General features: G+C 47.0%; 1 protein-coding gene across 1 annotated transcript; it reads left to right on the top strand.

The window, feature by feature from the left end:
* Nucleotides 1-3,626: 3,626 nt before the first annotated feature.
* On the top strand, nucleotides 3,627-23,281 carry LOC142583325 (uncharacterized). Its single transcript, XM_075693749.1, has 5 exons — nucleotides 3,627-3,851; nucleotides 12,442-12,599; nucleotides 16,921-17,003; nucleotides 22,354-22,443; nucleotides 22,981-23,281. The coding sequence occupies exons 1-5, from the start codon at nucleotides 3,687-3,689 to the stop codon at nucleotides 23,127-23,129; spliced, it is 645 nt and encodes a 214-aa protein (XP_075549864.1). The 5' UTR covers nucleotides 3,627-3,686; the 3' UTR covers nucleotides 23,130-23,281.
* The last annotated feature ends 298 nt before the right edge of the window (nucleotides 23,282-23,579 follow it).

Below are 23,579 nucleotides of genomic sequence, written 5' to 3'. Positions count from 1 at the left end.
GCTGCCGTCATTGACATACCAACTGGTCCCATCGCCACTCATGAGGTCGCCGGAGTGGCCTGTAACCCCGCGCAGGAGCCGACTTCGCCCGATGTTTTACATACCTCCATCGCCGACATGTTGACTGTTTCTCAACGCGCACAGCTTCTACGCCTTCTCGACAAGTTTAGTTCGTCTTTCGGCTTCCAGCATGTTCCCTTGGGCCGCACGTCAACTGTTTGTCATCGCATCGACACGGGTACCAATGCGCCACTGCGACAAAGACACTTTCGTGTATCCGCGACAGAGCGCCGTGTTATCGACGACCAAGTAGCTGACATGCTCAATCGCGGTGTCATTCAGCCTTCGGACAGCCTCTGGGCATCTCCCGTTGTTCTTGTTAAGAAGGATGGATCGATTCAATTCTGTGACGATTACCGTCGTCATAAGAAAATAACTGGTAAAGATGTTTACCCTCTTGCGAGAATTGACGACGCCCTTGACTGTCTCCAAGGTGCGGAGTTCTTCTCTTCTATTGACTTACGCAGCGGCTATTGGCAAGTCCCCATGGAACCCGATGACCAACCTAAAACGGCCTTTGTAACACCAGATGGCCTATAAGAATTTCGTGTCATGCCTTTCCGGCTTTGCAACGCCCCCGCAGCATTTGAACGTATGATGGGCAATTTCTTGCGTGGTCTCAAGTGGAAAACGTGCCTGTACTACTCAGATGATGTGGTTATTTTTTCGCCTGATTTTCCCACCCGTCTCTGTAGGCTGGAGGAAGTGTTGCAGTGCCTAGCTTCCGCCGGCCTTCAGCTCAACCTGAAGAAATGTCACTTTGGCGCAAGTCAGCTCACCATCCTTGGCCATGTAGTATCTAAACACGGTATTCTTCCTGACGCCACCAAGCTCCGTGCAGTTGCTGATTTTTCCAAACCTTCCTCCGTAAAAGAACTTCGCAGCTTCCTTGGCCCGTGTTCTTACTTTCGCCGCTTCTTTCGGAATTTTGCGTCCATCACCGCTCCCTTGAATCAGCTTCTACAGAGCGACTTGAATGACTACGCCTTGTCGTCCGCTTGTGACAATGCCTTCCAAGAGTTACGTCGTCTACTGACCTCGCCACCTATACTGCGTCACTTTGACCCGACAGCTCCGACCTAAGCACACACCGACGACACACAGCGGTGTTGGACTCGGCACAGTGCTCGCGCAGCGCAAACCTAGATCCGACGAGTACGTCATTTCATACGCAAGCCGCACCCTCACCAAAGCCGAGAAGAATTATTCCGTTACGGAGAAGGAATATTTGGCCATAATCTGGGCGGTTGGTGAATGTCGGCCCTCCCGCTATGGCCGTCCCTTCGACGTGATTACAGACCACCATGCACTTTATTGGCTGTCCACGTTGAAGGACCCCTCAGGTCGATTAGCTCGCTGGGCCGTGCAGTTGCAAGATTTCAACGTGCGCGTTGTCTAGAGGTCTGGCCGCCGCCACACCGATGCCGACGCGCTTTCCCGTTCGCCCGTGTCAACCGAAAGCGATGCCTGCCTCTCTGCCATTGACCAAGCACTTTCGTTCCCAGCAGGCGGCGACATGGCTTCGGAGCAACGCAAGGATGCCTGGATTAGTACTCTTATCCGCTTCCTTTCAAACCCGTCGACTGTTCCTTCACCTACTCGAGCTTTGCGACGTCAAGCATCTCTTTTCGAAATTTGGGATGGACTTCTCTATCGCTGGAATTACGTCTCTGACGTCCGCAAGTGATTGCTGATCATACCTCGACATCTTCGTGGTGAAGTATGTTCGGCCTTCCACACAGCCCCCCCCAGTGTGCACATGCGGGTGTCTTCAAGACGTACACCCGGCTTCGCTCCAGGTTTTATTGGCGTGGCATGTACACCTTTGTGTGCAAGTACATTCGGTCGTGCCTTCAGTGCCAACGCCGCAAGGTTCCTGCTCAGCATGTCTCTGGCCCACTCCAACCAATCCCGTTTCCTGCCAGGCCCTTCGATCGCATTGGCATTGACCTGTATGAACCCCTTCCTAGAACCCTTCCTGGAACCGCTGGATAGTTGTCGCCATCGACCATTTGACGCGATACGCGGAAACAGCCGTTCTGCCTGCTGCCACCGCTCGCGATACAGCATCCTTCCTCCTGAAAAACTTTATTCTCCATCACGGTGCACCTCGCGAACTTTTAAGTGATAGAGGACGTGTCTTCCTCTCCTAAGTCGTAAACGCGCTCCTTGCTGATTGTCGCATCGTTCATCGCACCACCACCGCCTACCATCCTCAAACTAATGGCGACATGCTCTCCAAATACGTCGCCTCTGATCACACTGATTGGGACCTCCCATTCTGCCATTCATCACGTTCGCCTACACCACTGCATCACAGGCGACCACAAACTTCTCCCCATTCTTCCTCTTGGATGCCCGCGAACCTTCGACTGCCATCGACACCATTCTTCCCTACAGACCCGATTCATCCAAATGTACGCCCCTCTCTGAAGCTGCCCGCCGCGCAGAGGAATGCCGTCAGCTCGCCCGTTCCTTTAGAGCCGTCAACCAACGGAAACAAAAATCTAGGCTGGACGATGATCCCCCGAATTTTCACTTCCTTCCGGACTCCCTTGTATGGCTCTGGGTTCCCGCCGTTTCTGCTGGACTCTCATTCAAGCTTCTCTCCAAATATCAAGGACCCTGCCGTGTTGTAGCGCAGACGTCGCCTGTGAACTATATTGTCGAGCCTGTCACGCCACCTACGGACCAACGCTGTCGTGGTCGTGAAACCGTGCACGTAGAACGCCTGAAGCCGTATTACGACCCCATAATTCTATGTTCACCATGAGTCGCCAGGATTGCTCTTTTTCCTGTGGGGGGCGATTGTAGTGAAGAGGAATGCCCGGCGCCGCAGCCACATGGCCAGTCGCCCGGGAGCTCGGGATTGCCTGAGCTGCTTTGGTTACACGCTGCCTGCTGCTCTCTTGTGCTGTATTCCTATTAGAATATATATATATATATATATATATATATATATATTGACGTAGGTAGCAGGAGATGAAAGGTGGTTTTATTGTAAAGGATACCGCCATGTTACACAGTCAGATCTAGCCATATCTTGCCCAGAATAAAATGACCTATACCCAGTAGTAAACACAGCCGGAGTGCTTCCTTGCAAAAATAATTTTAATGATATAGTTAGGGATGGAGTGCAAGCAGCCTTCACAATTCGTGCATTTGAGAATAAAACAATACGTCTCGGAAGAGATAGCGTGTGCCCTATTGCGAACGAATTCACAGAAAACAATTTTAAAAGAAACGTGAGGTTTGAGGCGAACAAAGAAGTTTCATGACATTGGTTTCAATGCAGCGCAAATGGAGTTTATGATTATTTATTTGATTCAGTAGCATACCATTGTAATATCTGATAGAGATAGTTGCACGACACATCTCTCTACTTTCCGCAGTGAGCAAAGAAATGTAAGAAACTCGAGGGTGTTTTCGTATTGAAGCCCACGAGGCTTCTGCCTCCCTCCACACAATAGGGACGGCACACTTTTTCAGCTGCGGCATCGTTTGCATTGTTCAATCCAAATGCCGACTGCATTTCGCCATCAACCATCTTGCGCCGAGCTTTAAAAATACAGAAGGTGTGTTTCTGAAGTCCTATTCGCCTACTTGGGTACGCCAGCACAGGGACAATGCTGTTTCTTCTGCTTAACCTTGCTATCCCTCAGTGCATACTAGGCGCTGGAATTACTGATTTCAGCTCAACAGGTATTGGCTTTCAGCGCCCTGGCTATGGTTTTCGTCATCTTCCAGACGAAGAGAATCCTCAACATTTCCACGAACAGCTACTGAGAGACGTAAGCGAAAACAGATGGTAGTCTTCTTTTGGGACTCGCGCAAACAAACACACACGGGTGCATTTTGGCGCTAAATAAGCATAAGTGCAAGAGAATGCCTGTACTGTACCTTTATGCACGCTGTACCTTTATGCAATCCCAGAGGCATTGTTTTCTTTGGTATTAGTGAGTGTTGGCATCAGTCTTAATGTTGCACCTTAGAATGATAAGCACAGTTCAAAAATTTTTTGCTGATCAGCTTTAAGAGGAACTGCCATGTATTTTGTTGCAGATTTTGTTCATGTAGACTAGGGACCCGATAACGTAGAACTATTCTAATATGTTCTTATTCCAATCTCATGACGTCAAATTTGCGTAACCGCCGACACAAGCATTGGGCGGTGACCCACAGTGTTGTCTGAAGAGACCAATCAAACGCTCTCCTCGTTTAATAGAGGTAACTTTTGTTTGCTTTAAAAAAAATAACATTGCCTACAGGGACCGTCTTGTCTTATCTAATTGGCTGACAAGAAGTGAGGAGTAAACTCAAATGGAGACGGATTCGATGGGGCCGATCCAATGCACTGAAAATCGATAACCGAATGAAGAGGGCAGAGCTGGCGTCTGTGATTGGTGCGCTTTCCCTTACTTACCTTGAGGTGGCTGGTCGAAAATCACGGCGACATGCAACGGAAGGTTAAAAATGTCGCTAGAACGAATCTCCAGCAAAGAAGAGTTGGTGAAGCGAGGTCGTAAACGTGACGAAAGTGCTTGAAAACGTTGATGGCAACGCAAAAGGCTTTATTGTACAGAAATAAACCTATGCTCTCTGGCATGTGCTAGTAGCCAGTGCCTGAGCGAACGGCGGCAGCCATCTTTTATTCCTTTTGGAACGGGGAAGCCTGCGGCTATTCAGAAGAATTCAGAAGAAAAGTGAGTTTTCGCGGTTTTGTGATGTGACGTGACAGGCAGGTGAAATGGGTGCAGCCCGAAAACATTTGACCAGTAGCCGAGGACTAATGGCGAAAAGGCGTCGAATCAGAAATAACTATTTTTCTTTTGTTCGGTCCACTGATGTGCAATCAGTGTCTATGCGTCATATCAGAGGTACTCTTGTGCTCTTTAGCGGTTCTTGTGACGTCGCATGATAGACAGGCACAGTGGGGTTGGTTCAAAAAAAGTTTTTGACCAATAGCGGAGGGCTGAGGGAAAAATTGGAATAGAAAAGTTTCGAATAGCTTTACGTTATAGCGCCCTAGGTGTTAAAACGCAGCTTCTTTTATATGAATATGACTTAAAGGGGCACTAAAGCGAAACAATAAATCAGTTTAGACTAATGAAGCATTGTTTGAGAACCCTGCAGGCAGTCATTTCAGAAAAATAGTTTGATTATTAGATGAGAAAATGAAGGTACAAGTATCAGTATTTGAATTTCGCGCCGAAACCCAAGCGTCGGTACGTCATCGTGACGTCAGGGACTCCAAAGTATGTTTTCGCATTTTGGCCGCGTTGGCTGAATAAAGGTTCCCGAAACTTGCCATGTTTAATATTTGGTTCCTTTAGAACGCAATGTAGTCAATCTGTACCGCTATATATAATTAGTAGGCCCTAGAAGATTCCATCAAAATCCAAGACGTCACAGCCCCCAGGTGCGGGAACTTAAGTAGGCGTCGCCACCCGTATTTTGTTCTTGCGCTTTTTATGGTTACCAAACGTCTTATCGTTGTAAGACTGCTGTTTTTGGTGTTGTAGAACGGTAATTTACTGATGCAGAAGAAATCATTTTTCACTTTAGTGTCCCTTTAAATACTGGTCGAGTTTTGTGCCGCTGTTTCAGCATGTGATGAACAGCAGTAATACATTTTTAATTAATGGTCGACCAAACGGTGTGGCAGAAACGAACGTTCCACAAGCGGACTTGTCTTTGTGATAAAAACAAATGCTTTCCTTGCGAGCGTTTTTATAGCTCACTTTTCCTCACCCACCTTGAGGGAGAATAGGTGACCGCGCATGCAGAATGAGACAAGTCGCAATGTTCGAAATGTGGGACCGTTTGTTTGTGTATGTTCCGGGAATGAAAGGGAAAGAGGGTGTGCTGTTTCTTCTCTAATGTGGGTGTGACACAAATAACGTGGAATAATGTTCACGTATGCGCTTTCTTCGTGTTTACGACAGGGTAATTTTTATCACAGAACAATAACTAACGCCTTCGTATAGTAAGTCAAACAGAAACTCTATTCTGGGGATTGACGGTCCAAAGCTAAAATATGATGATGAGGAACGCCATAGCGGGAGACTCTGGAATAATTTTTACCACCTGCATTTTCTAACTGCCCCCGAATGCAAGGTCACCGGCGTTTTTGCATCGCCCCCATCTTAATCCAGTGGCCGCATCCGGGTTTTGATCCCGAAAAGTCGCGCTAAGCAACACGCACCATAGCCGCTAAGCCACCGCGGCAGGTATAGTAAGTGAATCCACACACGAGAGAAGAAAAGAAATGGTCATGACACAGAAGTAACATATCCGCAGAAAGAAAGAGAGGGGGCGTGGTGCATCAGGGGCCCTTTTGTTTCTGTGAACACGAAAAAGATGGCGCAGTTTCGCGCAAAAGACGTGGCCGAATCGCAATAGCAGATTATGAGACATCTATGCTAAGTAAAGCAAGTAGATTTATCGGTCGTATAAACTTATAAACATGCACTTACTAACCAAATTCGGAAGCATGGTGCCACGCGTGTGGAGGCAAACATGAACACAACGCTGGCCTCAGGGAGAGCGGCAGTAGCAGCAAGCGAATTGCCCTTAATGCTGCCCCTCACTTCAACGTGAAGTTAGCGGTGAGAACACAACGCAGACGAAGCCATCAGCCCTCGGGGCAATTGGAATCTGCACGGAACGCAGAACACTTTCAAGAGAGGGCCCGCACGGCTGCGCTCGGCCGCGCCATAGGCAACAGCGGCAGCTATAGAGTTTCACACAGTTACTAGAGGAAACTTTCGCCCTAGTGTCTACTGGAGCTACATGCAGGGCAGTTCAGCCAGCACGGGAATATTGGGTAGTACATGGATTTGCCTAAACTGCGTTTTTATGACTTTAAGTGATTTCGTGGCTTTCCAAGGGGATCATTATAAAGAAAGTACTGTGTTATAAGTAACCAAATGCACATCATTTAAAGCACCCAACGGCAGGTTTCGAACACAGGACCTCTAGCCCAAAATCCCGATATTGAAACCATTACGCCACGGACGCATGGGCAAGTGGAACCACTGTAATTAGCAGCGATTGTGCATGCCTGCTGTTTCATTACCATCAGGATTAAAAATGTATAGATTACTTTGAAATGCAGGGCAATTTAGGTCCCCAAAAGCGTAATAAACGAAGCCACAAGAACGTCTGAAGCCCCATACCCGTGCTACGCATCGTTCGCATGGTAGCTGAACGATCGCGGCTCCAGACTTCCCTCTAGTAATTGTAGAAAGCTCTTTGGCCGCAGGAGTCGAACGCTTCCTGGAACCTTCCGCGCTTCGTCAAAGAGCGCGAGTCTTCTCCGCCTTCGTCCTTTACGAGCGCGAGATTGAGTCACTACCCTTCTTGGCTCACCTTTGCACACTTTCACTTGCACCCACGGCACACGGCGCGTGAACGCAATGTTATTGCGCTTTTACTTTATACGGAAAACCACGGCAATGCCGGCAGCGGCAGAAATGCGCCTCGAGTGTCCATATAATTGCTATCGAAAGAAGATATGTTGCTCCGAGGCGTGCATCTACGAGACTACATGCATACATTTTTTCTTGAGCGTTTCTCAAATTTTATGAATTCACCGGATAAGAAATTGGAAGTAGCACTCTCCATCATTCGTGTAAGTAGACTAAGCACGTCTGCCATTCCAGACCAAAGAGAACAATGTCTATTATCTGCCGAAATGTGGCAGGTGCAGAACGTAGGCCGAATGGGAGAACTTTAAATTTATGTAATCCACGAGGCATCACAAATACTGTTTTTTTTCGCGGTCGCGATCATCTACTTCGATCTGCCTGTACCCGGACTTAAGATCCAGAGGTGAAAAATTGGGCACGGCGTAGACGGTCCAGACCCGAATCGATCCTTTGCAGGGGATAAACGTCGCGTTTGGTGACACTATTAAGCCGTCGATAGCCTACACAGAAGCGTAGTGTACTGTACTTCTTTTTAATAAGACTACGGGGGACGCCCATGGACTTATGAACGGCTGAATAAGGTCATCATTGATCATATGTTGAACATGGTGCTTTATCACCTCTCTTTGCCTAAGCGAAACGCGGTACGGATGTTGACGAACAGGGCATGCTGACTCGTACGCAGTAATTCGATGCTTAGTAACGGAGGTGCGCCGTACTTTTGACTCGGTACAGAAGCAAGCAGAGACGCCATTGACAAGGTCGAGTAGATGCTGTTTCTGTCCTTCCAATAAGCCGCAGTTAATCTGAATGCGGTCGCTCAGATCGACCGCTTCCGATGAATTAGGTGAAGTAGTTCCGAGCAAGGCGACATTCCTGAATGCAGCAATTCTGTGGAGGAAGGCGACAGCTGTGCCTTGCGGTAAGTGCTGATATGCGTTGCTGAAGTTTGCCAGCAGGACTAATGAGTGTGTTCTGAAGTTGGACGAGGCCCCGTGCAATGCAGGTGTTCCGTTCAAGCATTAACGGAATGTTGACCTCGGCGAGGCTCTCATAGCCGTCGAATGCGGCGCACGTTACCAGAGTCAGTAATGTAGGCTGCTTCTTGGCGGTACCGTGATGCTGTCATGGGCGATGCGCAAGGTGTTTTCGGTGTGGTTCTCGTCGCCAGTGTCGCTTGCGGTGGTTTTTGCGGTAGAGAACGTCACGTGTACTCAATTTTTCCAAATTCTGACTACGTTCGCCTGTAGAAAGTTCATGCCGAGTGTCAAGTCCTTCGAGCAACTGGGCAGAATAATGGAGACCCCGACGTAAGTAAATCCGCGAACATTGACTCGTGCAGTGCATCTGCCTACGGGAGTTAGTAGATGACCTCCAGCAGTACGCACCTGCGACATAGTCCATAGTGTAAAAACTTTAACTTTGACACAAGCTCTCTGGTCATAACCGAGCTGCCCACACCAGTGTCAATTAAAGCTGTGCCTTCTTTGTCGTCCGTGGTAACCGGTATGTCCGACGTTACAACTTGTCGTTAATCATCGGAATGCGTCTGAACGTCGGTTCATTGTCGTCGTTGTCGTCGTGATGGAGGATATTCGATACGCTCGGCATCAGCGGCCTCACCTCCGGAGGTCGCTTGACTCAGTTTTCTGGTTTTGTAGGGCTGGGCGAACGACGCCTACGAGCGTCTCGAGGAAACACGGGGTTGGGTGATCGGTATCGAGCGGGCGATGAAGAACGGGGCTCGTGCCTTCGCTGTTCGAATAGATTATCCCGACGCTCGATGAAGTTCTCTATCTCCATAGGGTGCTCACCAGGTCGTGGAAGAGGATCACCTGGAGGGAACCTACGCAGACCCATGAGCCGATAGGGACGCATTCTGCAGACGTGGCCAGCCTCTCCACAATGAAAGCATAGGGGCCTGAGGTGAGGAGCCCGACAGACGTCGCTATTCCGGCGCCTCAACTCCTCGATGGGCGGTGATCTGCGACGCCTGAATACTGCTTCTGTTTGATCGGTGGGGTGCATGAAGTCTGAGGGGCCGTACAGCGGCCGTCGTCGTACCGCGTCTGCATAAGTCATCCAGACTGGCTCCCACCATTATGATACTTCGTATCGTTTATGAGCTTGGATCACTTTCCGTTTCTCGTCGCGCACTATCTCTGCCACACCAATTCGCGCTGTCGGCGTGTTGGTTACCAGCCATTTCTGGAGCTCTTTCCGTACCACAGCCCCGATCAATTCGCGCCGGTCCTCGAGGTATTTTCCCAAAGTCCTGGTAGGGGGCCTGCTCGAAAGTTCCATATCGTTGCGGTCGTACTGTCTGGCACGTGGTCGAAGGGCCCTTTCTGTTCCTGTTGTTTCGGCAAGGAAGTCCGCAAGTGTCGTGGGCGGATTCTGAATAAGCCCAGCAAAAATTCCTTGCATCACACCTCGCATCAAATATCGGACCTTGTCCTCGGCCATTGAGGCATCCGCACGTCTGAAGAGCCGAGTCATGTTTTCAGTATACGTGGTGACAATCTCGTTCGAGCCTTGGAATCTTGCCTGTGTTGCCAATTCTGCTTTTTCCTTCCTGTCTGTGTTGGAGTGTGTGGCGCTTAGCTGCCGTCCAACTTCGTCCCACGAAGACAATACCGCTTCATGGTTATGAAACCACGTCTTCGCAGAGTTTTGGAGCGCGAAGTACGCGTGGCGCAGCTTGCACTCTTCGTTCCATTCGTTGCATTAGGCGACCAGCTCAAAATGGTCTAGCTAATCTTCCATGTGTTCAGTATACGTGATGACAATCTCGTTCGAGCCTTGGAATCTTGCCTGTGTTGCCAACTCTGCTTTTTCCTTCCTGTCTGTGTTGGAGTGTGTGGCGCTTAGCTGCCGTCCAACTTCGTCCCACGAAGACAATACCGCTTCATGGTTATGAAACCATGTCCTCGCAGAGTTTCGGAGCGCGAAGTACGCGTGGCGCAGCTTGCGCTCTTCGTTCCATTCGTTGCATTAGGCGACCAGCTCAAAATGGTCTAGCTAAGCTTCCATGTCTTCAGTAGCATCTCCGTGGAATTCAATCGGCGTTTGTGGCTGGTTGACGATGAACTTCGCCGGCACATCGTCCGGATACGCACAGGTTCATCGTCCGGATACGCTCGTGCAACAGATCGTGCTCAGGTATGAGCCCTTGCAGACGGCGGCTGGTACGTACATGCACAAGGGTATTCTCTCCCGGACTACTCACAGGAAACAAGTCAGGAGTACGCTGCGTTTCTGGTAGTGGTATTATGTACCCGGCACCTCTTCCACTAAAATGCCTCGGCGATAACTAATACGGGCTCGCCCACACAGAACAGCCTCCCTTAATGATGGCCGACACCCAAAAAGACCCGGCGCACAACTGCGCCCTTCGTCGTCTTCCCTCTGGCGATCGGTGCCTGTAGTGGGCAGTTAACTTCTGGCGATCGGGACTCGTAGTGGGCAGCTTCCTCCGTGTCAATATTAACTTTGGCTTAATCATCATCAAAGGTCCTGGGTTTGGCTCCCACAAATGGTCGTGGGTTCGACCATCAATAGTGGCAATATCAATTTTGATGCCATTGAATTTTGGCCCAATCAGAGACTGAGGGTTCAACTCCCACCAATAGCTGTGGATTCGAGTGCATTCATTAACTCAAAATTAATTAAACTCACCTTAATTACCACCGAAATTCATTGGTTCTACTCCTCCTAAAAAGTCGTGGGTTTTAGTGCCTTAATTACATCTCCCTTAATTACCAGTGCGTAAATAACTTCAGCTTAATTAACAACCAAGGTCGTTGGTTCGACTCATACCAATGACGGCACCATCAGTTACTGTGCCATTCGATTTTGGGCCCACCAAAGGTCCAGGATTCAACTCCCACTAATGGTCGTGGGTTCGAGTTCACCAATGGTCGTATACATGGCACCATCACTTTTGGTGCACTGTATTTCGGTCACGTAACCCTGAACGGTGAATTTTTTTCGTTAACGCCAGAAAACAGATTTTTCCACGGATGAGGCTATTAAGGCTTTTTCCTTAATAACATTGCTCTGCTAATGTTATTATAGCTTTATATATGCCAGGCTAATGGGAAAATAAACGCTCGTTGTTGGAAGCTCAAGTATCATCTTTGGCTTTGCGCTAGAACATTGATCGTGCAAAAAATTTGCTAAGCAGTTCAGATCTCGCCAAAAATCAGTTACAGAATGACACATCTGCACGGAGAAAACAGATGCTTTCAACACGTAAAATTACTTAACGACACAGAAATGGCCATAGCTAATGGGGTAATGCATCTATGAAAATTGTTTTGCAGTTTAACGGCACACATATAACCTTTTTATGCTTAGGTTTTCTCGCAGTATAGAGGACGACGGTTCTTCATATAATGCGTATCTTAGGGGATGTTTCTCCCCATGTGCGAGTTGTTCAATATATACACTTTATTTTCAACATATAAGCGGCAGATGATTTGTGGGCTACTGAGGACGCTGGAAGGTAGAAGCAAGTAATTTTGCAGACAGATTTAGTTTAGCATGATATATAATCCTGTTGTAGCATAGCTAACCGTTATTGATTGCCAAACGCTCAGTTTTATCTGGAAGAAACAAACAGTAGGACCTCAGCGCCTGATGATCGAGAAAGTAGCAACATTTCATTTCCTTGTTACGTATTTTAGCAGTTTCACGGGAGTCTTGCAAATTGCGATTGAACGCGTTTGGCTTGAATTGGATAAGTGAAACGAACAGCGGCGTTCTCTTGAAATTGTCAATTTAATATTACCATCTAGTATGGTCGACACATAAATAAGAATAATAGCTGCATCCTCATGAACATCCTGATAAATTGCTCACCGAATTTGAAACCTTTTGCGTTTTTTCGTTGGACTGTTTTCAAGATACCGTATACATAAATTCTGAATTTTGATCTTTCTCTACACAGCTGACAGATATTGCTGAACCAATCTTCATTAAAGAAAGGAACTATGAGACAAACACTCCAACCCGCTGTCACTCGGCTCAGAAGATTTCACAGCTGTACGACGGTTCTTTCTGGTACAACCTTAACATACGGACTCTTACGAGAGCCGGATACCAGTAGTAAGTAACCACGATATTTTTAAAGCACTTTTAATTTAACAGCCATTGCTGTGAAACTTTCTGCATGCTAATGTTTTACCGATTAATTTAGACAAACTCTCTAGTAACCTAATTCCTTAAAAAATTGCACTTTCAAGATACGAGGCACTGACAGGATTGGAACTGTTTGGCGTTGCACAGGAATTCCTCCGAAGGTATTCCAACTATACGCCTGTGCGACATGTTAGCACAATACCGCTGGCAAAGTAACTCTCAACGCAAACTCTAATTCTGACTCTAAAAGTAACTCTAACGCAAGTGTTCGGCAGAAGAAATAACTGCCTAGGTGCTGTTGCCAGGTGGGTCGCAAGGAGATGCACCCCGCATCTTGCATAGAAACACTCTAAACCTCTGCACAATGGCCTCTCCTGTGCGTTCAGGAGGACAGCATGACAACGGTGGTAGTGTGGTCCACTGTGTGAATGCTCCTTGAGGGCCCGTGCAATTAATTGATCTCGGAACAATATATATGTATAGACTGAGTACGGGTCCATTCATACGTTTGAAGAACAGTGCATTGGCTAAGAATCCTTGACGTACAGTTTAGAAACTCCATGATAATATAAATCCTTTTTTCCTCCAGCAACAAAATCCATTTGATAAAATCTTATGTTATCTCGTTTACGTATGAGGTTCCAGAAATCTACACGAGTATACTTTTTCCATATACCGGGGGCCCCAGTTAAGTTGTACCAAGATTAAAAGTAATAACACAAGAACTCTAGAGAAATCACAGGGACTACATAGTAGCTGTAGTACTATGTATTTATAACCAGTATATTTTTCATTACGAAGTATTAATTAGTTAATGCTTTTTAATTACTGAGCTTTTTCATTATTGCTTGAATCGCATGCATATCAGTTACAAAGTTGTAGGCCACATCAAATAACCTCCGAATGAAGCGTTTGTTTCGCGCTGAGCTTTGTATCGTCAGCTTTTTTCGAGAAAAACCAAGGAAACCAAAGCCAACGCTTATACAGATCCCACGCACTGGGGGAATCGATGTAAGCAAAGCTTTCTGTGCTCTTTGATTTGATTGATAACAATTAGTGGTGTTGTTGATGGTGAATGTATAATTTCTTCAACGTTTTGTCCAACACGAGAGTGGTGAGTTGATGTTAAACGTTACCTTGCATGTACCACAGCTGTTTGTCTGCGTAGTACACAAAACACAAAGGGAGAGGTGTTTGCCTGAGACGTTGTTTGCGCTATATTTCATGATCTTTCAGAGGGTTGAGTATTCTCATAGCCTCACATGGCACATCGCATCGTGGCAGGTATGTGCATGGGGACTGTGAGCGAAGAGTGGCAAGGCCCCCCACTGTTCGCATTCATTGGATTCACGACTGCGTCGGTTCTACCCATTCTCTGCCTCAACTCCCCCCCCCCCCCCCCCCCCACTCCCTACTCTCTTCCATTCTATCTAGCTTTCTTCTGGACTTGCACATTGTTAGAAAGGTTAGCACTTGCAGGGGGCCACGGATAATTACAGCAGTCAAGAGGCTAAAGTGGCGATGACCCGGTAGCTCCAGAGGGCATTGTGCACAATCGACGCGCTGCGGTCGAAACGAGCTCCTCGCGCCTCTTTTCTGCCACGTTCCTGACACGTATACACACGCTCTGAACCACCCCCCTACGCTGTGTGACAGACAGCAGCAGCCACATCAGCAGCAGCAACAGCAGCAGTGGGAAAGTCAATGGAAAAGGAAAAAAAAGCTTCGCTTTAATACGAAATAGATAGGCTCTCGTGTGCCGCTACTCAAGCACTCCCAAGCGAATAGCCACGTATACACGGCTTTACTGGCGGCGGCATATCGATACAGGGCTTCACGCTATGTGATGGCCGCGGCATCAAGAGAGCACGCCGCTGACGCATTGATAAGCGTATCCGTGCCTCAGGGGGTGGGAAGGAGGGATTTCGAAGCAGGGAAACCGTGACAGTGCAATTAGGACTGTAATTTTGCGTACTCATCTTGTTCCGTAGGTAGGCGAAGGTAGGCTATTTCCATCTAATGTGTTTTGGCGGACCTGTACGGCCAGCATATGCTGTCGTCTGTTACGCAAATTAATTTTGCTTGACGTGTCACTGCGTAGATCTCAACGGTACCACTCCAGTGACCTGCTCTTCAAAAAGACAGTTATGCCCTTCACGAATGATCAGAAGGCTAAAATGAGCCTGGCTCTGGGGGCGGCACACGGTGACAAGAGGAAGGCAGCCTAGCTATTCCGGATGTGGCATTGTGGAAGACGCCCTATTCAGTCAACAATACTTACAACGTGCGAAGTCCTTTGCGTGACGGGTAGCTCCACAAGAAAACGACGCAGGACTGCGACGGCAGTTCAAAAAGCGGAAACGGATGTTTTGACGTTATTTGCAGCTAACCTTCACGGCAGTGTGCGCGACGCCAGTGCGGAAGCCAGAACCTCAAGGTCGTCAGTGTGGAGGATTTTAAGAAAAAGATCGCATGAACCCGTACCATGTACATCTTCATCAAAAGCTTGAAGACTGAGATTTGAAAACAGACTTGACTTGGCCCGTTAGATTTCCATGAAATGTGAAGAAGAACCGGACTTCCTCACTCGCGTGCTTTTGACGGATAAGCTTAATTGCTCCAGAAACGCCCAAGTTAATCTTCAGAACGCGCACTACTAAAGGCATAGGAGTCTACACTGGCTGGCACAAACACTACACCAATACCTGTGGTCGTTTAATGTGTGGAGCGGTATTTTGGTGGTAACATCATCGACCCAATTTTTTTTGACAACACACTAACGACGCAACACTATGTAAATGACACCAGCGAGGGGGGCTTGAACGACGTCTGTTTCAACGTTCCACTTGCGCACCTTTAGAACATCTGGTTTCAACACGATGGTGCTCCTACGCATAGTAGTGGTCAGTCTCGTGCCCGGCTCGACAAGCTTTTTGCTGGCCAGTGGACTGGCGGGCATGGACCTGTACCCAAGCCTGCAAGGTCGCCGGACATGACACCGCTGGACATCTTGTGGGGCTACGTGAAAGATCGCGTGTATAGCAGCAAAACTACCACTCCGGACGCCCTAAAGGCTAAAATAAGCAGAGTCTGCCGCAAGATTCCAATGTCGTTGGTCAAAGCTGCAACAGCACAAATGTTGGAAAGAAGCAAGTACTGTATTGCTTCATACGGTGACCCGCTTGAGCACCTGCTATAAGTGGCAGTGGAAAATGACCGCTCAAAACTGGTGTAAAACGTGACTGTTTAACACACCTTCATGTTGTCAGCCTATCCTTACATAAAGAAAGTTTGCGACAACGATATAAGTAGGTAAAAAACTGCTTTGTTTGGCCCCTTTTCTGGAGTCCAAGAGACAGAAAAGGCAAATGGCTAAACCAATTCCACCTTTGGGTGTTTATTTATGGGTGGCTGAGACACCTTACCTGCTTTTGGCTTATTAAAAAAAAAGCTCTTGAATAGGTCTTTTCTGTTCTTCCGAGAGCTGCCTTTTTTTTCCTGCTCTTTTGCACACTGTTCTTTTTTAACATTCGTTGAATTTCTTTTGTACTACATTTGCTTCATGAAACGCGAACGTTAAAGCTATCCCGAGTGCCTCATGATCATGCACAACATTCTTGCGTACGCAAATGCTGACGCTTATCGCACCACGCTAGTTAGGTCGCGAAACCTCTCGAGCCATCCTACATGACGAAGCCTTGTACGATGCGGCGATAAACGAATGCAGCCGTGTACCTTTCAAAGGCTACTTGAACACGCTCGAGCAGCAGCGCGCTAGCGCGCATCGATTTCATATTTCGCGTATTTTGCGGGCTTCTGTTTTTTCTTGAAAAAATAAAAACGACGAGGCGCACTTCAGCGCGAAATAAATGCTTGATTGGGAGGCTATTTCAAGCGCTCTACAACTTTGTAATTGATATGTTTGCGATTCAAGCAATAATTGAAAAGCTAATTAAAACACTTTATTAATCAATACTTCGTGGAAAAAAATTACTGGCTGTAACTACACACGACTGCCGCTACTATGCAGTGGGCACGATTTCTCTAGAACTCCTGTGTTTTTAAAATATTGGTCCGAGTTAACTGGGACACCCGTAGTGGGCACTGTGGACGTAATTTCGCGGAGGGACTTTTTCCTAGAGGCTGGTGGTTTTGTTGCTTCACTTCGAATAATTGCTTTAAATTTCTAATCCATGTAATAAGAAAAAGTGAATCCTAACGCAATTACGGGGAGGCTTGGTTTAAATTTTTTTTGGATTTCATTCAACAATTCTCTCTTTCGGTGCAGCTACACGTTTCCAAACATTGCGACTCCATTCCGGACGGGACGGCATCTATACCCCAATGCTCTGTTGTACAGGTTTACCCCAGGTGAGGACACTATTATAATTACGCAATTTTTAGCGCATTAACAGGAAACAAGCGTTTAGTTATCCCTTTTATAAGCCTTTATATACCTAGTAAGTGCCAATGTGGGAAAATGAAGGATCTCAAGAATGCAGAATACCAAAACAATAATTTAGGCGCGCTGTCGACAATTATTTTTGGAAAGTTCATGCATTGTTTGAAAACCTTTCCATCCGAAAAAACAATTGCGTGAAGCTCACTTAAACTCCTAATTTTATCACAAAACAGCATTTAGTATATAAACGCTAGCTGTAAAACTGGGCTTATGAAAATTCAAGGGGACTACGCGAATATGTGTTATTCCCATATTTATGAGGCACCCGCCTAACACACCTAATTCACAGAAACTAGATGCCACAGTTATATATTCTGGGTGGGCCCTACCTCCTCACCGTCCATGCGCGGGAGCGACGGGCAATGGCTTTAGATAAAGCACACTTATAGCGGTACCGCTTGTCATGTTTTTCTGATACCGCTTTTCTGTGCAAACGTTTTAAAGGGACATTAAAGGCAAATATGAAGTCAAGCTAAAATGATAGATTAGTGCTCGAGAATCTCTAAAGCGCCAATACTATCGCGGACAGAGCCTTAACAATCGAGAATTGAATTAAATTCAACTTTATTGCGCATATCCACATGCCTATCACTGTTTACGTGTGAATTCCCTCCCCCCCCCCCCCCCCCAATGGGAAATTCTATATAAATAGATTTTAGGAACAGTCTACAACGGTTGTTGGCTGTATTGATGCACGAATACATACTAGTTAACAAACTACTACGGCACTCTCACGAACGCAGGACCGCCTGCCTAAAAGTTACTAAAGTTGCATTTCACACGTTTACCTTTTTCTTCAACGTTATAGATAGATAGATAGATAGATAGATAGATAGATAGATAGATAGATAGATAGATAGATAGATAGATAGATAGATAGATAGATAGATAGATATTGACATAACCCTCTTTGTTGTACCGGTGACCTTCTTTCATACACTAGCCACTCTTACCAAGTTATCGCTTGGCGCAAGGATGCTCTATTAGTGCAGTGTATTAGCGCAGTCTCCCAGGAGGAAGGTGAAGATGAAGGAATAGAGGAGTAACCCACAGGGTGTGGGCACTCCCAGGTGCGATGATATACTGTGGGATTTGGTCCAAAATAGGGACAGTATGAGGGATATTGTGTGGGGTGAAAGAGGTAAAGATGAAAGAGGCAGGGAAATGAATTAGTTTGAAGCTGTCGCCACGCGATGGCATCTTCTCGGTCAAGAGAATTATGCGGTGGGGGGAAGTGTCTCCTGCTAACTCTGTAATGTTGTAGAGTTTCTGTGTAGTTCAATGCTTCTGTTGGTGCGTCGGCTGGGTTGGACAGCTCTTTGAATGGCGCCCGGTTAGCGAGCTCTCGGGCTACCACATTAGCGCGTTCGTTACCATGGAGAGAGGCGTGTCCAGGCATCCAGACTATACGCACCCTATGTAAAGCTGTGGGGTGTAATGATGTAAGGATGCGGTGTCTGTAGGGTGTCACAATTCCCTTGTGCCAAAGTCCTGCAGGCGGTCTGTGATGCAGTGACCACTATGATGGGTCCATCCGGTAACAGCATGGTTGAAGCGTGTACGATGGCTAGGCCGATAGCAGCCGCTTCCGCCGTGCCACTGTCCACAGTTTTGAGCGTGACCGAAGCCCTCAGAATGTTTGTACTATCTAATACGACTAGCCATAGGGCACGTCTCTGTGGGTAGCGGGCCACGTCGGTGTATATGACCGGTGTGTCCGATGTGTCATCGCCAAAGCGTCGACCCAGGGCTTGTGCTTTGCCTTTCTTAAGCCTTTATGACGGTAAGGGTGCATATTTCGAGGAATTGGGTCCCCGTGAATTTTGTTGCGAATGCTAAGCGGTAGAAGTGTGCGGTTTTCTTGTTGTGGTTTTCTTGGTGTTTGGTGTCCTAGCCGGGATAGAATGAGGCACCCTTGCATTGTTCGTTGCAGACGTTCCAATTGGCTGTTAAGATGACCTTCGACTAGTTCGCGGATGGTGTTGTGCATCCCGAGTGGTAGTAGGAGCTGCGTGGACGCATGTTTGGGTGGTCCCAGTGATGCCCTTAGTGCTGTACGGAGGAGGGTGTCCATCTGGTGCATCTCGGTCTGAGTTAGCTTATGATAGGGTAGATGGTAGGGTAATCTGCTAATTATGAGTGCTTTCACCATTCGGAGTACACCTTTTTCTTGGAGTCCTTGTCGGCAGTTTGTAATGTGCTTTATCATGTGCGTTACTTTGGTGACTTGTTGGCGAAGTATGTATAGGGTATGTGTGGCCTTCCCGTTGTGTTGTATTTGAAGGCCTAGTGGACGTGTCGTCATTCTAAACAATCTTGCATCCTCCCGATGGGTAAAACGCATCTATGATTATGTCCGACTCTTTTTATCTGACCGCACAGCCACCATCGGCCGAGGTGATATTCGGTAAGATATCATAAAACTTTCCGGCAGAAGGACTCCCCAGGGTTCGGTTCTCTCATCCACCTTCTTCAACTTGGCGATGGTAAAGCTACCACTACTCATCGACAAACTTCCGAACGTGCAGCACGCCCTGTACGCCGATGATGTAACAATCTGGGTGACCACAGCGTAGGACGGCGCCATTCAAGACGCACTAAAGGAAGCAGTAAATCCAGTACTAGAGTATGCAACAGCCGGAGCACTCACCTGTGCAGCTGACAAGTCGGAGCTTCTGCTTGTATTAAAAAAATGCCATAAGGCCGATATTGCACCAGCTATCACATTGCATTTCAATGGCAACGTTATTCCAAGGAGCTGCAGAACTTGCTCTCTTCATCGCAGCCTCAAGCTGCTTCGATTGCTAGCACCATCCAGGAAGAGATCTAGCGGTCACTAAGAGTTTCATAACCGCCGCAGCCTCAACGGAAAGCGATGAACTAAGCCACTTCAAGCCGGGACGTTCCCCTGTGCGCCCGCGTCGGGGACCCGTGACGGCGTAGTTTCGTCGATAGCCACCAACGCCGCGGTTCGGAAAGTCACGGTAATGGAGGCGAAACCTTTGTTGTTGAGAAGATCGAGGCCGTTTGCATTTTCAGTGGCTATTTTATTACAAAAATCAGTGAGGTGAAAGTGGCCACGTTAAAGAAACACCAGAAAAACATGGAAGTACTACATACTTGCCTAATACTACTAATGCTCCACAGATTAAACCACTAAAGTCCCACAGAACTATATATTTGCAGGCCGCGATAAATAACGTCTGTGAGCGTTCGCACTATGGAGGGTGTTGTAGTGTCGGCGTGTCGGTAGCCACCGCTTCATGATGATGGCAGACATGAGCGTGGTATGTGCTGACGGGTCATGGGAGGCCTAGGAACGGACGACAGGGTAGGCCTGGTACAGTCTGGTCCAGGACAACCAACGGAAGGCAGAGGGCTGGAATTCGTCCCGGTACAAGTGCAGCGGACCGCGGCTGTCTGAGGAATCGCCAGCAAAATGGAGTAGCCAGGCAGCAGCCGGTCTTCGTGGCCAGAACCCCACGAGCTCTTGCGGCCTGGTACTTCGCGCTTCTGTGCTGCTCCACGAGCTTCTGCGAGAACTTCTTTTTTCTTTTTCTAGTCATTCGCGTGTTAGTTTCCTATTGGTCGAATTTATTCGCTTGTCATTTCTGGTCTTCTTTCTTTTCTTTATTTTTCGTTCGCCACATGCCATCGTCATTGCCTCCTCGACGTCCTCGCATAATTTCGTCCTAGCACCGCACAACAACACGGACACCACACCACATGACAATATCGCGGACATGATATCCCCCTTCGTGTCGGCCCAGTGACTTTTGCGAAAAAGAGGGACATATAGCGGGCCCGCAGCAATTGCCCGTTCTGCAGTCACTCAGGAAAAATAGGCCACGGCTTCCGTCTACCCCCGAACCGCGAGGTGGGATTACGAGGGCTCGCCGTCAATGCACCGCATCCCAGGCAAGGCCAACGACCTCTTGGCATCACCGACTATCTAGCCACAACACATGGGATAGCTCTAAAACATTTCCATTCGCAGTTGCCAAGCCCATTACCTATTACCGCTGCGCCGACCTTGCTCCATCCCAATCCATGACAGGTCCGTTAGCCCTTATCCAAAAAAGTGAGAACAAAAACCAATAACGGCGCGGTTGCTCTGTGTCTAAATGCCCAACATCCTCTGCCGGCGAGGAAGAAGGTACAAGGTTCATTTCGACGACCTAGCAATGGCACGCCGATTTGTAGACGAAGGTTCGAAGTCGGGAAAACATTAAGTAAAGACAACGCGACGGCAAAACAGGGATACAAAGTAACGTAGCGGTTATCCGACGCCGCGAACTAACTGGATAGCAATAAAGATCAAGAACCACCGACCTCGACGTACTTTGCAACGGTCACACAGTCGAAGCTATAGTAGACACAGGAGCCGCCTATACTTTACGCGGTAGAGAGTCCGTTTAATAGTCTTTGCCACAAATACATTGGTTTAGGACAAGTGCTGGTTAGTGTATGGGATAATAAAAAAAGAGACATACAGTACATCAACAAAGCTCCGGCTTCTTTGATGCTCAGAATGTACCCGTAGACAGATTTTGATATACCATTGTGGCTCTGGTCAATTTTTTTTTCTAATTTGCAGGGATGCGACCCACTTCAAGGCAAAGAAATTAGACATTCAGTGCAATATTCGCTGATCACTTTTGCTGCAAAACAGTTTGAAGTTTAAAAAATTTGGATCGGTAGAATATGCGCTCGAGTATTTGTTTTTTCTGCAACAAATACAACACCGCAAGGATTTAGAGCGCTGCTTAATATAATATAAATGTTAAATACCTTCATAGGTCCATTCCTGCTTAGGATAAAATTTGGTAGCCCATTCTACACTTGACATCGAAATATTCATATAAAAGTCTTGATAAGTAGTTATCAAGATATGAGTTTTATCCGCTATTTTGCACAAACAGCCATTTTTAGTGCTTCGAAAATATCCGTGCCATATTCCTATACCATATGTTGTAAGGAAACGAACTTTTCGTTTACCTGAAAGTATGTCTAACTTTTAGAAACACGCTGTGAAAGATGATGTCGAAAGGAATAATTTGTGGCAGGTTTGCCTAAAGTGTAGGCTTTAGCCAAGCATTTGGTTGAGTATTTCCACCCTTCACTTCAAACCGTGACACTGAAACAACAAGAATGCGAATTTTTAATAACTTTGCTAAAACTCACACAAAGATTACTGTGAAATCTGTATTAAGACAGGTTTGATCACTTTCCGGTGCATTCTTTTTCTGTTGGCTATAGTGCACGCTGAAGTACTTCGCAAGATCTTGACCATAAACAAGCGTCTTGGCTGTGCAGTCTTGGTTGAACAGCGCAGTGATGGTACGAAAGGTAAGTGTCGTCTCTATATGAATATTTGCATTGCTTGGCGAGCATGTTATGAGATTCGAAGGAACCTTTAATGAGCCATCAAATTGTTATGAACCTTGGTCCTTCTGAACAAACTACTACCATGTTTAGAAGTTTGAAGTCAGTGCAAAATGAAATTTCTATGCTCGCTGGTTGGTAATTCATTGTGCCTAATAAGTGTAGCTGTGTGAGGAAGCTCGAAACTTCGATAAAGGCACTATTATCTGAGGTTTGTGAGCTTGTATTGAAGCTTTGTTTGGCGGCGTTGCTGTGGTGTAGTGCTGGCAGTGTTTACTGAGGTTTGATTTCTTATGTCTCGTTAAAAAGTTATCTGCGGTGCCAATGTGCGACTGGCCTATAGACTGAAGTAACGCTATTTCATGTCATTGATTCTGCGTCGCCTGCATCGCCTTTTTTTCTGGAATCTCGTGCACAAATGTAAAAGGGCGATATGGCAGCGCATTCAAAATATCAGTGCTCTGTCAAGCGAGTGAAGCTATTTTACTATACTTTTTGCAGGATGCCAACTAGTGCAGACTAGTAGCACGGTTGACTACCCGGTTCCAGAACAATGTCAAAGGGCATACGACACGAACTGCAAAGGAAAGAGCATTACGCTTTATGAACCGAGCTGCAAGATTCGCTCGCCATACTTATTCCCCTACTAGCACCTTTAAAAGCATGTTGTTTGTGAGCCAGGCCGATAACCATCGATGCCTTGCTCGCAGCGTCTTGAATAACTCCTCCACGAAGCTTCAAAACGCTGCCTGCTGTTGACATCCCAGACAGTGTTGTGGTAATAAAAGCCTTCACTTGTTCATCAGCTGCTCTACTCATTTTTTTCACTCTCCTAACCACTCATCTCATCGCAAACCTTACTTTAGCAATACAGCAGCTGTTCGAAGTAAATTGAGACCATGATAATATAACTATACATGAAAGGGGTAGTGGTATTTATTTGATAGGTTCTTTGAAGAGCTAATGGATGTTTGCTGATTTGTGCTTCAATAGTGTTGAAGCTTTGTCATGGTAGCTGAGCGTGTCGGCTTTTTTTCACGGAGCCATTTTTAAAAAACGCTACTTTTAGGCTCGTGTTCGCCTCAGATTGTGAGAACAAG

The sequence above is a fragment of the Dermacentor variabilis genome, chromosome 5 (genome assembly GCF_050947875.1).
Source record: "Dermacentor variabilis isolate Ectoservices chromosome 5, ASM5094787v1, whole genome shotgun sequence".
NCBI lineage: Eukaryota > Metazoa > Arthropoda > Arachnida > Ixodida > Ixodidae > Dermacentor > Dermacentor variabilis.
This window is presented reverse-complemented; position numbering and strand designations above follow the sequence as displayed.

Coding starts and splice junctions, on each gene's coding strand:
- LOC142583325 (XM_075693749.1), top strand. CDS start 3,687: ATGCTGTTTCTTCTGCTTAACCTTGCTATCCCTCAGTGCATACTAGGC. Junction 3,852..12,441: donor ACGAACAGCTACTGAGAGAC/GTAAGCGAAAAC, acceptor TTCTCTACACAG/CTGACAGATATTGCTGAACC. Junction 22,444..22,980: donor GCGCAGTGATGGTACGAAAG/GTAAGTGTCGTC, acceptor TACTTTTTGCAG/GATGCCAACTAGTGCAGACT.